The sequence below is a fragment of the Pseudovirgaria hyperparasitica genome, assembly GCF_010093815.1.
Source record: "Pseudovirgaria hyperparasitica strain CBS 121739 unplaced genomic scaffold EJ05scaffold_55, whole genome shotgun sequence".
NCBI lineage: Eukaryota > Fungi > Ascomycota > Dothideomycetes > Acrospermales > Acrospermaceae > Pseudovirgaria > Pseudovirgaria hyperparasitica.
This window is the reverse complement of record NW_022985603.1, coordinates 4,960-17,862: the sequence shown is the minus strand read 5'-3', so window position 1 is coordinate 17,862 and position 12,903 is coordinate 4,960. Positions and strand designations below refer to the sequence as shown.

The window sequence follows — 12,903 nt, the reverse complement described above, 5'->3', positions numbered from 1 at the left end:
TCTTGGGAGTGTGTCACAGCACTATGTCTCCCCTATAGTCTCACAATACTATTAGCCATAATCACAACGTAAGTTTGAGCCCTAGCTCCAGCGGAGACCATGTACATCACCCACTTCTTCCTGCTGTTAGGCGAGATCATATTGATGATCTTTTGGTACCGAGCACGCGGACAGGGCCAATAGAGTGAGTCGAAGCATCATTGATCTCCGGGAATTCAGATGATCGTGCCGTCAATTAATGCCACAGGGAATCGACGATCGTCGGATGAGCGGAGTGAGCTTCATGTACAGAGGCACATTTCTCACTTCGTCTATTCCTCCTCTAACTTAATTCACAAGTCGTGTCTAACACCTTGCTCTCTCCGATATCTGGAGTCATTACAATAAGAACGATGAGTGGGAACTGAGATTAAATTGTTGAATAACTTCTCCGGCCAATGCAGATCCTACTTATTGCCGTCGAAGGGCTCGTGGATTCCATTACATAGGTAATAGCCTGTGCTAAATCGATAACTTGTCGTTTTCTTCTTCTTACGGGTGTTCTCGTCTTTACTAACGCAGTGTCTAAACACCGTCACGATAATCTTCATAGCCTCCTCGGTAGGCTTCGCTTTCTGAACAGCAGTAATAAAATTATTCCATTGCTTTGCGCTCAACATGTCCGACCGAAGGCTCTCCACAAACGCCACAATGTCTGCATCACCCATTTCCTGAATTTCGTCGTTGTCAAGCACAAGCCATGGCAGGTAGAGACTATTGCTACTTGGCACCAGGTGTGACCCAAAGTGTCGTAGATAGCGATTCTCCTTCCGAAACTGCTTAGAACACTGCGACCAGCCAGTATTTGTCTCCACAGGTATCTCGCACACGTAGCTAGTAGTCGCTCTCTGCCGTCGATGGTGCGTCTGTACTGCGACTGAATGAGACGCTGGCGGGTAATTGGCCAAAGGCATATTCCAATCCACATTGAATTGAACGCTTGTCGCTGGATTGCCGCTAATTTGACCCGTCCAATCGCTGCCCTAGGTCAACTGATGCGTCCGATACTGGGTTCTATGGATCTTCGGCTACTGACATATCTGGGTAGTAGGAGCCACAGACCTCGTTCGAAGTCCTAGAAGGCAACCCGGAATAATTGAGCTGCTGGGGTATGTAGATAGCATAGGGGTCATCTGAGAGGACTTCACACTCTGTTTCTGCTCCTAGGGAAGTCGCTGACAATGGTTCGAGAGGCGTTTGCGACTGCATCTTGCTGTCAAGGCGGACGCTAGAAAGTCAGTACCCTCCAGATTTCTGCCGGGCGTAAGTACAACTAAAAGTGCTTTAAATACTAAGTTTCGAAAATACTGATGTCCGGAAGAGGCAGTCTGAAAAGGCGCAGGCCCCACATGCCGACGCTGTGTGCCATTTCGCTGATGTATCGTACTAGGTATAAGTTGATTGATCCCTGCAGTGATGAGAGCTACAGGGCGCGCAGGAAGCGTCTCTGTAAGGCTCAGTAAGCAGGCAACCAGTGGACCGACTTCTAGGCGAGTCTTCGTACTTTACGGCCCTGTAACAAGATCTACTAAGCTGGTTAGCAGTGAGCCTTTCGACTGTCGCGGAGGACTCAGTAAACAATACAGTGCTTGTTCTCCATCAATCACAGCGTCCGCTAGTAAGAAAGTACAGTGCATCATGCATATGAATCTTTGAGAAACTCTTGTACCACCTAGGAGCTTATCGCCATCTTCTAGACAACATGACTACAGAGGCACGAATTCTTGAAGCAACACTTTACTGAGCCGTCATACTTTACTGCGCCGTCAGACTTTATTGAGCCACTACACTATTGAGCGCTAGTATCGTTACGAGTGAAGCCGAGCCGTGAGAGATTCTTTCCTGGTGACTAGTTGCTAGCTGATCATGAAACTACATTGGCTTGCACCTGCTCTTTCTAGCGAAGCATTTCAGAAGTGGACTTGCCCCCATCTCCGACGTCTGCCTTGGATTACTCACACGATCCAGGCATTCTGCAACTCCTCCGACTTGTTCGCTGACGTCAATGAATACTCCTTCGAGCCGGACTTGGATCTTCTGAGGGGACAATGTCAATCTCCGTGGCCAATCGAGTTCCAACAAGAAAACTGGGAGTCGCTGCAGGAGACGACCGCAACATGGAACACCACGTCAGAAGATATCTCTTGGAGAGAATGTGAGCCTCGGGTCGTCCAGATAGACCCATATCATGGACTCCCTGAGCAGGTAGCATTGCTCGAGCTTCGTATTACCCAGGAAGAGTATTGGATAGATCAGCTCCAGCTCTGTTCTACTCGGCTGGATGCTCGAGCATTTGACTTGGAAAAGAAGTCAGGTCCTATCAATATAACTAGTACTTCCCGATTATGTACGGTACAAGTCAGCTCAAGCTCTATTGACAATCTCGACCCTTCAAAACCCGTGAATATGGCGCCGTATGGGTTAAGTACGTGGTATTGTGGAGAGAAAGCAGAGGTAAAGTGAGTGCTGAAACAATGCAGTGCTCTGGCCGAAAGAGTTCCTGTCCAAGGATATTCCAAAAAGTCGAATCCTGAGCTTTATCCTACTAAGATTCTGACCCGCCTCTGCGATGACCTACGCTAGAGCCTAGAACTGGTTTTTCGGGCCAAAACTTCCATCGAGTACTAATAGTTACTTAACGAATAGACGTTTTAGACGACTTAGTACTCTTAAGTATATATCTAGGTATATAAAAGTCGTCTAGGCGTACGAAAATCTTCTATATAGACTTAAATTTACCGTATTTTTACGCTATTTCTTCACTCTAGACAGACTATCTACTAAACTTCACTCAACTTCAATTCTACTACTAGAACTGACAGCCCGGTTCAAATATACCGCGAGGTAGACTAAAGTGCTCTGTGAACACACTTCGCACTCCTTGCACTGTCTTTTGCATTATTAAAAAACCAACACATATGCAAGATTCGTATATATCTACAATCGCCATATCTGTTGAGAGGGCATAACAAAAGAAAACTGGCCTCTAATTCACGTTTCTTGACATCTCCTGCGATTTCACATGTTTATGCAGCCAGGATCTAATATACGGTGCCTTGATGCAGCTGGTCTCTTTTTGTGTGTGATAGCCTCCTATCTTAACTATCATTACATTACACAAAGCAAAGACGGCTCAGGTCTGTCCAGGACCTCCCCGCACAGAAAACATCGTTTAACTCCCTTCCAAGATCAATTTGAGAGTCTAGAAGTAGTGTGCGAGGGCACCGAACATGGAATCAGCAATGACTGTCCGGGGGTGGACGCCCGTGATGGTAACCATGGCATCCGTGGAAACCGAGGCGATGCACTATATATGTGTAAGTAGTTGGATAGGAGCTGCATTTAAGTATATACGTACGTGATCGTTTGTCATCATTGCTCGTCTGCGTCGGAGACATAGCATTAGAATTCGGTGAGTATAATGTAGGATTCACTGCTGCGACTGCCAACGTAAGGAGGGACATTGCCAGGGCTGCCGTACACGCAAGTGCTCTCATCTTTGGTTCAATGCTGCCGCGAGAACTATCAAAAGATGACTTTTTCTTCTGATGATCAGTGAGCCAAGAAGATCATTAACAAGCCGCTCGATGGAGAATGAGGAGATACTTATGTGGCTCGGCAAGCCGTGTTACTGAGCCTTTTACATTGATATGCTGAGGACTTAGTGCGCGCCCTGTCGATCTCATCGCCTCAGGAACCAAAGCAGTAGCAGCCCGCGCCCTTTCACACATTAGTCTTGTCGAAACTTAGGATTCCAAGCCATCCGGATCTTGTACTACCTCAACGAAGGAAGGATCAATGAAAACGTTGAAGCGACAAAAGATATTCCCGCTCAACTACGTAGGATCTTCTTGCCGCATTCGCATTCGGGTGGACCTAAATGGCGCGAGTGGCGTGAGTCCTGGAGAAGGGCGCGCAAGAGGCCCATTCTGTATATCGACGTTAGAGACTCAGTAAGTTCTTGCCAGTGTCGATCCCAGAGTGGCTCAGTCGAGTCTCAGTATTCTACGGTGAAAGCAATTGCTCAACGGTTCACGCAGCGGCTCGCAGACCCATATCTTACTAGGCATGAGAGTGAAGAGCTTGCTGCGCGCCCTCATCACTGCAAGGTATAATGCAGTTTATCAGCGAAATGCCACGCAGCGTTAGGCACGTGGAGCCTGCGCCCTCTCAATCTGGGAACTTCGGTAGAGTAAAGCGTGACAAAGTTGATTGACAGTCCTGTCTAGTCTAGCTAAGTAAGACCTGAGCAATATACATGTAGTCTGAACAGCTTAATTTAGTCCGTGTTCCCATTCATTGCTATCACTCCGAGGCAAGTCTCTAGACTGGCTGCGATGAAATGTAAGTTATAGAGATGTAGCAGGAGTCCTACATATAACAGGCATGGTGACTAGAAAGAGAAACGTTTGATCATATGCCCGCCAGGTACAGTTATAAGGACGAATGGGAGCTTGTGATGACGCAGTAATAACGGCAAGAAGATAGTAGCCCGTATTGAACTGGTACTTGGCTGTTGCCATCTTCTTTCGAGTACTCGTCCTTTCCACCCAATGCTTAAACACACTTGTGATAACCTTGACTGTCTATAAACGCCAAAAGATCTAGGTTGTCCATACTCTAGACTTCCTTGTTATCAAGTATGACCCATAAGAGAGTACCGAGTCGCAGGTTTGGTAAGGCTTGTCGACTGTGCAAAGGCCAGTCTACTTTGGGGCAGGACTTCAATATGAAGCCTAGGCAAGTCCACTTCTGAAAATCTTCGCTGGAAAGGGCAGGTGGAAGCCGATGTGGTTTCATGATCAGCTGGCGACTAGTCACCAGGACAGAATCTCTCACGACTCAGTTTCAATCGTAACGATATTAGCGCTGAATATTGTAGTGGCTCAGTGAAGTGTGACGGCGCAGTAAGGTGTGACGGCTCAGTAATGTCTGCGGCTCAGTAATGTCTGCGGCTCAGTAAAGCCTTAGTGACTGAGCATACATTACCGTAAGTCACTCCCGATGAGCTCTTTACCTGGGGTATACTTCGCAACTTGGTACTTTATGCGAAATAGCCCTACCTGACTCGTAAGCATGGGCCAAAAATTGGTCAATAAAAAGTTCCGCAAGGCTAAAGACAATTTTCTTCGGAAAGGCGTGCTTTTCAAGAAGAGTTATGGCGCAGATATCTTCATCGTCATAAGGCGCGGTCAAAAGATTTATATATGTGACTCCGAGGACGGTGTCTCTTGGCTGACAGATCTGAAGATGCTAGTAAGATGAAGGCGCTGATCATCTGGGAGAATGTACTAACAAGGCCAACAGGACCAGAATTACCCCATTCCGATTCGCGTAACGCCAAAACTATTCGAGACTTGCCCCCGTTCCAAGAAGTTGAAATTGGTTCAGAGAAGAGATAGGGTAGCCGATGATGTGATTGTGACAGAGGGATGATAGGCTATGTACAATACAGATCATTCCACGAACAGTACGCGAGTAGTCCGCGTGACGTACATGACATACCATTTGAGGTCCGCATCACCATGAATTTGGGAAACAAATGTATGAGCAGCAAGATCTCCGAGAGATTTCGCACAGCCCGTCATAGCTATAAAGCCCAGGGCATCCGGATCCTATCCTGCCAAGTTGAGGGGCTTGTAAGGCCGTGTTCTAACAGTCAATATGGCTATCAATATGACACCTCTCTTACCCTGCGCAGCATTGGCTCTATGCATATGCATGCTAAGCTGGTTCCTGCGACTATTGACACCTCAATACCGGCGATGGGTGTCGCAAAATTCCAGCTTGGCTTTCGAGCCAGAGTCCGCCTTTACTTGGCGTTGGGAGCTCACTATTGTTGGTGTACCTACCAGCCTGTTGGTCCTCTCTATTGTAGGCTTGAGAGCCCTGAAAGACGATAATATGAATATGCAGGTCTGTGAATCATGGCCTGCTTGTAATAACACGCACACCCAAGTCTGGGAGTCATTGTCTGCTTCAGGTATCCAGCTTGTATCCTATCTTATCTCATACATCATGGTATGCGCCGGTGCTTGCTACGCACCGAGCCATGCTAACATTTATAGCGACGATGGTCGACTAGAGGCTTTCACTGGGACGCGAAATCGGAATCATATTACGTCTTCTTCCTTGAGGCGATCTCTGCGATTGCCGTTACGATTTCAGCTTTCTTTACATCAGCAGATGGCATCGCAATCTTCTGCGCGATCTCTGCCGTCGCAACGCCCTTATTCTATCCCCGTCAACTGGACCCCATTGATGTTTGCGAGGCGCGGCGACTGCAGTGGTCGCGGTATATCTACATCCCCATAGCCATCTGTCGAATTGCCCAACTATGGCTTCAATTCAGGCGTGAATGGGTCATATACATTCGCTGCGTAAGTGGAATCTTCACTTACACCGCTCCATACGTCGGCCGTCTCAGACTCTGTGACTAACAGAAGTAGGCTGATATAGTCGTCACTGCACTCTGGACATTTCTACCCTACGTCATCCTAGCACACAACATTTCCAATTGGAGGCTTCGTGTCGATATATCATGGGGCGAGTCTCGCGCAGACGTCGAGCAAGGAGCTCCTTGTTTATTCGAAGCATATCAGCGTTATGGCCATCCCTATAATCGAAAAGAAGGCAGTACCGGAGTGATGCAAAGCCTTTCGGCAGAGACCACTCTACTTTCCATATCGGAGACCTCCAACCAACAATACGATGGATGCAACATTGGCGTAAGGTCGATGGAAGATGCATGCGCGGAGGAGTCTCAACTGGGCCATTCATCCCAACCTCAGGGACCGGTAGCCCCACCGAACTCCCCGATCAGCATTACAAATCGACTTCTCTCATCTCAGGACGTCGTATCTCGTGCGTATCTCGAGGGATGTACTCGCATCTGGTTACCACCTAAAGTCAGAGACACCAAAATCTGGTTTATCTTGCCAGGATATATGTCTGATCGCCGCATTCCTGATGAGCCGCACCAACTCCTTTTTGACTTGCTCCTCACGATACTGAGCCCCGGTGTACAATCAAGTGAATTTAAGGAGTTCGATAAAGCTCAAATACTGGAGGAGTGGTTCAGGTACATACCTTTGGGTCTCTACCCTGGATCCAAGGAGCTAGAAGAATTCGCTGTCTCCTTTGTAATGAAAGTGTGTCCTTTCATTACAGACCTCACTACAACGGCGTACAACACTCTTAAGAGACTTCGAACAAATGCGTGGTCTGCTCCTCCCTCAAATCTGAAATCCAGTCCTACCATCGTGTGCTCAGAAGAAATGACCATGGTCCTTGAGCTGATTCAAAGAAGTGCCACTCTTCGAAACTTAGAGGCCACAGATCTGGCAGACTGTTTGAAGAATTTGCGGCAATGTACAGAGGCCGGTCCTGGATCAGCTACTCACTACTGAAATCGATGAGTACCTGAAATCCGCCAATCTACATTCTAGCAAGCTATCTAAATCTCCGTCGCCAATACGCGTCTAATAAAAAGTCAATGACTCCAAATAATGCACCGTACACCGGACCCACAGTTACTGTGATTAGTAAGTATCGATGCACGATGGAATCGCGTCTGTGTTTTACTATCGTAAATGATACCGACCCAGTCCATGCTCCTAACAAAGACCGTGATTGGGAGGCTGCGTCATTTCTGATTTCTCCCGATGATGAGCTTCACGAAGGTGACAAAGAGGAGAACTACCAAAGGCGTTTTGAAAGGCATGTTGAGAGCCACGAAACTCGTCGATTGGCTAGCTTTACTGGTACCTTCTCGTTGGCACGCCTGTAAGCAGCAGGAAACACATTTGCATCGGTGAGATCTTGGTTTTCGGCGTCACAGGAGCGATGCGCTGGATGCTGGATACCACGATTAGCTATAGTGTGAAGCGGCGAGCTTTTCGTTATAAGGCGGCAGCTGTCCTGCTGCGCAAGGTGAAAGTCTGATTCGTACCTGATTAAGGTGGGAGTACGTCCGTAAGAAGCCAGCTGCAGCCGCGCGAAGGTCGCTTCCATCACAATCAAGCGATTCTGCCTTTTGATCTAGATAAGCGTCCCAGAAGTCGTGCGAAAGAAGGTATCGGGGAATAGGTTTGATGAATATGCGATTGTGTATCCATACAAGATGCAAGCGGGCCTCTTCTGTCACCACAATCTCACGGCCTTTGACACGTTGGCGGTGTAAAGAATTAATGTAAAGTGTACGCTATCCATTTGCAAAGTATCTACTAAGCATTCCTAGGAGGACGGTGCGCTTCATTTTGACCACAATAAGCACACATGGGCTGCTAATGGAGCTGTCCCCCAAAAGTAGAAACGAAGAATCGATCGGCCTCCGAATGTTTCAGCTGACCTAGTTATGACTGGAGATGTATCGACCACTACTCTCACGGATATTTATGATCCACTACTCGAGTGGACTATCAAGAAGGTCATCGTTCGTAATTATACAGTACGTTCGCCATGAATAGAGCTCGTCACCTGGATCTAACTCATATCAAGCAGGTCATTTTTTGCGAGACAGGCATGCTCCTTTCCCAAACCGATGTCTTTGTCCTGCTACTAAGTAATAGAGACTGGCGCGTGCTCATCCCAGAAGACGGTACTGTACCCTTCATCAGATAGATCGTAGTGCTGAGAACTTCTAGTCATTGCTAACTTGCATGCTTATGCTCATGCGATGGAAAACGACACACGAAGAGTACAAGCAGAACAGGCTCTGAGAAGCATCAACACGGCATTATCGCAGGGGAAAAAGCTTTCGATTGTTGATTCTCAGGGCAATGCGATAACCGACCCGTGCAAAGCTGTGGAACGCGACAGTAGTAATGCTACGTACAAGATTTTCTGTCGTCGACCCGGATGACACACGAGGGCCGGAGGCGCATGCATCATCTATGTTTATGAAGTTTTGAAGTTTGTTGATGAGCTTAATGAGCGCAGCGTCGTTAGCGCTAATGCTGGACAAGAGTTTCCATAAGCTTCTCTACAGCCTTGTGTCAATCGTAGTCCACTTACGCATTTGTATATGTTGGTTCTGTACGTGATTGTACATGAAGCACACCCATGACGGAGTTCTTGGAAAATGGACCAGATGCTAGCAACGTGTGTATAAAAATGGACTGCCACCATCACTTCCAAAGGAGCGGACAATTACAACCTAAATCGACCCTTCTATGCATCTCAACTTTCGACTTGCAAATTGCAGTGAGAGGCATTGCGTGGCTTTGCCAATAATTTTGTTTTGCAAGGATGCGCTTTAGAGTCGTACTATCACATAGGAGGAGTCCATTCTGAAACGGTAGGTGACAGTATCACCTAGCTACAGTTGACAACCCATGTCCCGATTCAACATCAAGGGGCTGCTCGGAGCAATCAGTGGAAGCCTGGTTCACCTCGGCGCTGCGCTTTTCCTATGAGAGAGCTGAGCGTGAGGGTACTACCGGCCATGTCCGTGGATCGCGCCGAACCCATCATGCAACAAAACCTGCCGACTACATCGTCGAGTTGTACGCCATTCGCCACAGCTCATCCGATTTCACCGCCGTTGATTACTGCCACGCGTGGAACCTACACTTGTTATATTGAATTCCCAGATATTGTTGAAGACTTTTCACGGGCATGGAAACCTTTGGCCTCAATCATTCCTCACTTCCTGTCACTTTCTAGGCTATGGAAAGACTATCGTCTTATCAGATTTTGCTCGAATGCATGTGTTCGACAAGAATTTACAAGCCCAAATACCGTTCTGAAGTTTGCTCAACCGACGGAGCTGCCCAGAGCCCTGATCCGTCACGAAATCAACCTTTTGCCCCAAATTCGAGAGTAACACCTACCAGTTGTTACGACAGGTGAAGCAATAATGGACAAGCAAACAATTGTTGGCTACAGAATGGGAAGTCTGACGTCGCTTGCACCGCACGACTTGAGAGGAGTGGAAGGAATTGCAAGAATTGATTTGCAAATTGCACAACGCTGGCTTCTGCCATGGCAACCTCTCCGAAAGCAACATCTTGCTTGAGCTCTGGTCTTTCCAGCGCGGGCTCGTAGGATTATATAGAACTAATATATAGTAATTTTTATAGCTATATAGGTATTATACGGCGGTAATAGATAAAAATGTTAATTATACTAAATCGTGTGTGTTGGTGACATGGGCGAACATCGGGCGCCAAGCTTTCCCATGGATGTAACTATGGATATACGGATAGGATGCCAGCGTCGCACAATAAGCCCACGTAGTATTTAACCTATATTCGTGATAGCACCGGTTCCAGGAAATCAAACTCTGGAAGCAAAGCAAGGTTTCGGTAACGCCAGCTAAGACCGAGACAGACACGCTCTCGGCCGGCATTTTGACTCCATATGTTTGTCCATAGTCACATGAGAAAGCTTGGCAGTTGATGCACGCATGTCGCGCGCGCACACGAACCGTAGTATCAACAATAGTTTTATCTATTACCATCGTACTATATATACCCCTATATCTATAATATACAAATTGACGCTAACTAATTCTCTGCTTCTTGCGTCGCCCAACATTATTATGGTCAAATGATGCTTTCCTCTTTTGGTGATCAGCGCGTCCAAATTGCGCGTCCAGGCCTTGGGCTTTGATGAGTCGGTCAATCGAAAAGGGCGAGCCACTGATGTGAGTTGTCGCATCATCCAACTTGAGCCACAATGTGAACTGTCCACGCGACACGAATTCGATTCTTTTGCAGAATCTTCCACTAGCGTCGGCGAAGGATCGGTCGCCAACCACACCGGGAAGAGGCCGCACATCCACCATAAAGCATGCCTTGCCCTCTGCGAGCCGCCTTATCAGCGCATCAAAACCATCGTCGGCCGGGCCCAAGACGCAGCGTATGCTGCCGGCGACCTCTAGAGATTCCCCTGGTCCTTGCGGCATTCTGTCTAGCTCAAAATAGAAGAGCGACGCGACTGCGGCGCGGGCCACAGCCTCAACGCCGCCCGAGATTCTCACATCACCTGCAGCCAGGGACGCGAGCGAAGGTATCATAGCGGTATCGTCAAGCCGCGGCTCCGACCCTTCGAAATGAACATTAAGGCGATGGATGCGTTGCGCAGTCTGGGTCGCGGAGCGGATGCCGTTCAATACACGTCTCACAGTTCCGTCACGCATCTTCTCCAGAAGGAGATCGCGAGCCCTCGTGAACATGCCAGACTTGCGCAGGCTACGGCGGTCCTGCTTGTCGGCCTCGTATGCTGCTGGTGCTGGCTCGCCCGTACCTAGTGACAAGACCATGTCTGGCTCCGCGACGTACGGAAACAGCGCGCGCATCTCCGACAGCGCCTGGCTAATGGGGTTGTTCTCGAGCGGCCCGGCATCTTGGAACGTCCCGACTTGGTCGATGTGGGCAGCTGGGAAGAATCTAGACTGGCATTAGTTCATGTACAAAGTCGTGCTTTCTATGAGGTAGGAAATCATGATCTGACCCTGGGGCGGCAGAGATGGCACGAGCGCTTAGTAAGGTTAGTAGGGAGTTCTAAAAACAGGAGGGAGGTTAACGAACACTTCCCATTGCGGCACCTTCCCAAATCCATCTTCCGCCCGAATGGTGGGCTCACCTACCACAGCGCAGTTAGGTCCGATGGGGCAAAGCAAGGAGCTGAACGCACCTGTTGGACTCGCAAGCCTCGCACCAACCCCGTTGTAGTTCGTGAAGATACGACACGCTGGATGTGTGTGCACTGTTGCCACTGGCAGACCTATCCTGGTCCCTGCAGCTGTCGCAAAGGATGCGCCTAGGATACTTTGCCCTGGATGAAAGACCTTCTTCAGCACACTCTCGATGTCTTTTACCGGATACAGCCCATCGGCGAAGATTGTCATGACGGACCGCCAGAAACGCGAAAGTACCGGCAGACCCCAGCTTTTACGCGGGTTGAAGATGGCAACCGCCATCTGCTTAAACAGCTGAGTGGACTCCTCAATAGTTGAGCCGTTGAAAAACATGTTCATGATGATTAGCCCTCCTACCGTGGTCAGTGCAGCCATTCCACTTCTTCGCCTCTACGTACCGGAGCTCACACCGAACGCGAGCTTGAAATATTGCTGGAAAGGGATTGGGAGGTCGATACAGTCCTGGATGCGTTGCATGATCGTCAACGGTACGATGCCTCTCGTGCCTCCGCCGTCAATGCAAAGGATACTAACGCCTGCCGTCGGTGGATGCACACGAACTCGGATCTCCCGCTGCATTCCCATGTGGCAAAGAGGACACACACAAACACGATATAGATATGGATGGTGCTGCTCTTGTTCGCCGTGTATAACGACGCAGTTTTCGCACAACATATGGCTGCACTCGAGTGCATACTGCGGAGTGCGTAGTGTACAGCTGAGGCAGGTACGTTCGCTTCGTAGGGCCCCCCACCGACCGCAGAATCGCTTTAGGTTTCTCTGATGAATCGCAACTGCGGACAATCCGTCTGGCTGAGTGTGCTCCGCGAAGTATCGTTGAAAATGCTGTTGTAGCATCTGAAGGAGGCCAGTGCGTAGTAGCACGTCAGCGGAATCGGAAAAGGCAATTACGCGACTGTCCGGGCAAACTCCATCGAAAGCTCGAGCATAGAGCTTCGAGAAAACCTCACTCGGTTCAAAACCTTGCTTGTTGTTAGACTCGGTATGAGACAAAGAGATCCATTACTTACAATGCGAGTCCGGTGGGTAGCTGTCGAGAAAGAGACATGATGCTAGCATTGGCACAGCGAACTCGGCTAACTGTGATGTGGATGTGAGTAGAGCAAACACGTTAGCCAAGTGTTGGCCAAGGTCACTGGGTACCGGACGAGTAGCCCGCGACGCGATAACGCAATCGAGCGGCTCTGCGGACGATTCAG

General features: G+C 48.7%; 7 protein-coding genes across 7 annotated transcripts in view; 4 read left to right on the top strand and 3 right to left on the bottom strand.

Annotated features, from left to right (window-relative positions):
• Positions 1-416: 416 nt before the first annotated feature.
• Positions 417-1,389, bottom strand: EJ05DRAFT_481272 (uncharacterized protein). The gene is made up of 2 exons (XM_033745036.1): positions 1,076-1,389; positions 417-1,017 (listed from the first exon to the last, which is right to left on the bottom strand). The coding sequence occupies exons 1-2, from the start codon at positions 1,246-1,248 to the stop codon at positions 447-449; spliced, it is 744 nt and encodes a 247-aa protein (XP_033594928.1). The 5' UTR covers positions 1,249-1,389; the 3' UTR covers positions 417-446.
• Positions 1,390-1,662: 273 nt separating this feature from the next.
• On the bottom strand, positions 1,663-2,482 carry EJ05DRAFT_481271 (uncharacterized protein). Its single transcript, XM_033745035.1, has 2 exons — positions 2,008-2,482; positions 1,663-1,955 (listed from the first exon to the last, which is right to left on the bottom strand). The coding sequence occupies exon 1, from the start codon at positions 2,249-2,251 to the stop codon at positions 2,042-2,044; it is 210 nt and encodes a 69-aa protein (XP_033594927.1). The 5' UTR covers positions 2,252-2,482; the 3' UTR covers positions 1,663-1,955; positions 2,008-2,041.
• A 2,582-nt stretch (positions 2,483-5,064) lies between these two features.
• On the top strand, positions 5,065-5,561 carry EJ05DRAFT_515630 (uncharacterized protein). The gene is made up of 2 exons (XM_033748620.1): positions 5,065-5,295; positions 5,347-5,561. The coding sequence occupies exons 1-2, from the start codon at positions 5,116-5,118 to the stop codon at positions 5,473-5,475; spliced, it is 309 nt and encodes a 102-aa protein (XP_033594926.1). The 5' UTR covers positions 5,065-5,115; the 3' UTR covers positions 5,476-5,561.
• A 142-nt stretch (positions 5,562-5,703) lies between these two features.
• On the top strand, positions 5,704-7,486 carry EJ05DRAFT_526855 (uncharacterized protein; the record flags this gene model as incomplete). Its single annotated transcript, XM_033748881.1, has 3 exons — positions 5,704-6,060; positions 6,108-6,419; positions 6,489-7,486. The coding sequence occupies 3 exons, from the start codon at positions 5,704-5,706 to the stop codon at positions 7,446-7,448; spliced, it is 1,629 nt and encodes a 542-aa protein (XP_033594925.1). The 3' UTR covers positions 7,449-7,486.
• A 909-nt stretch (positions 7,487-8,395) lies between these two features.
• EJ05DRAFT_515629 (uncharacterized protein) lies at positions 8,396-8,902 on the top strand (the record flags this gene model as incomplete). The annotated part of the gene is made up of 3 exons (XM_033748619.1): positions 8,396-8,488; positions 8,542-8,638; positions 8,685-8,902. The coding sequence occupies 3 exons, from the start codon at positions 8,396-8,398 to the stop codon at positions 8,900-8,902; spliced, it is 408 nt and encodes a 135-aa protein (XP_033594924.1).
• A 582-nt stretch (positions 8,903-9,484) lies between these two features.
• On the top strand, positions 9,485-10,038 carry EJ05DRAFT_515628 (uncharacterized protein; the record flags this gene model as incomplete). The annotated part of the gene is made up of 1 exon (XM_033748618.1): positions 9,485-10,038. One exon carries the CDS (start codon positions 9,485-9,487, stop codon positions 9,863-9,865), a length of 381 nt encoding a protein of 126 aa, XP_033594923.1. The 3' UTR covers positions 9,866-10,038.
• Positions 10,039-10,504: 466 nt separating this feature from the next.
• Positions 10,505-12,903, bottom strand: part of EJ05DRAFT_542606 (FabD/lysophospholipase-like protein) — a gene marked incomplete at its 5' end in the record, with an annotated part of 2,559 nt that continues 160 nt past the window's right edge. Inside the window, 6 exons of the mRNA XM_033749732.1 lie at positions 10,505-11,432; positions 11,497-11,523; positions 11,574-11,628; positions 11,680-12,036; positions 12,082-12,666; positions 12,715-12,784. Coding sequence (XP_033594922.1) covers positions 10,544-11,432; positions 11,497-11,523; positions 11,574-11,628; positions 11,680-12,036; positions 12,082-12,666; positions 12,715-12,784 — 1,983 coding nt within the window. The 3' untranslated portion in view covers positions 10,505-10,543. The remainder of the gene's footprint in view (positions 11,433-11,496; positions 11,524-11,573; positions 11,629-11,679; positions 12,037-12,081; positions 12,667-12,714; positions 12,785-12,903) is intronic.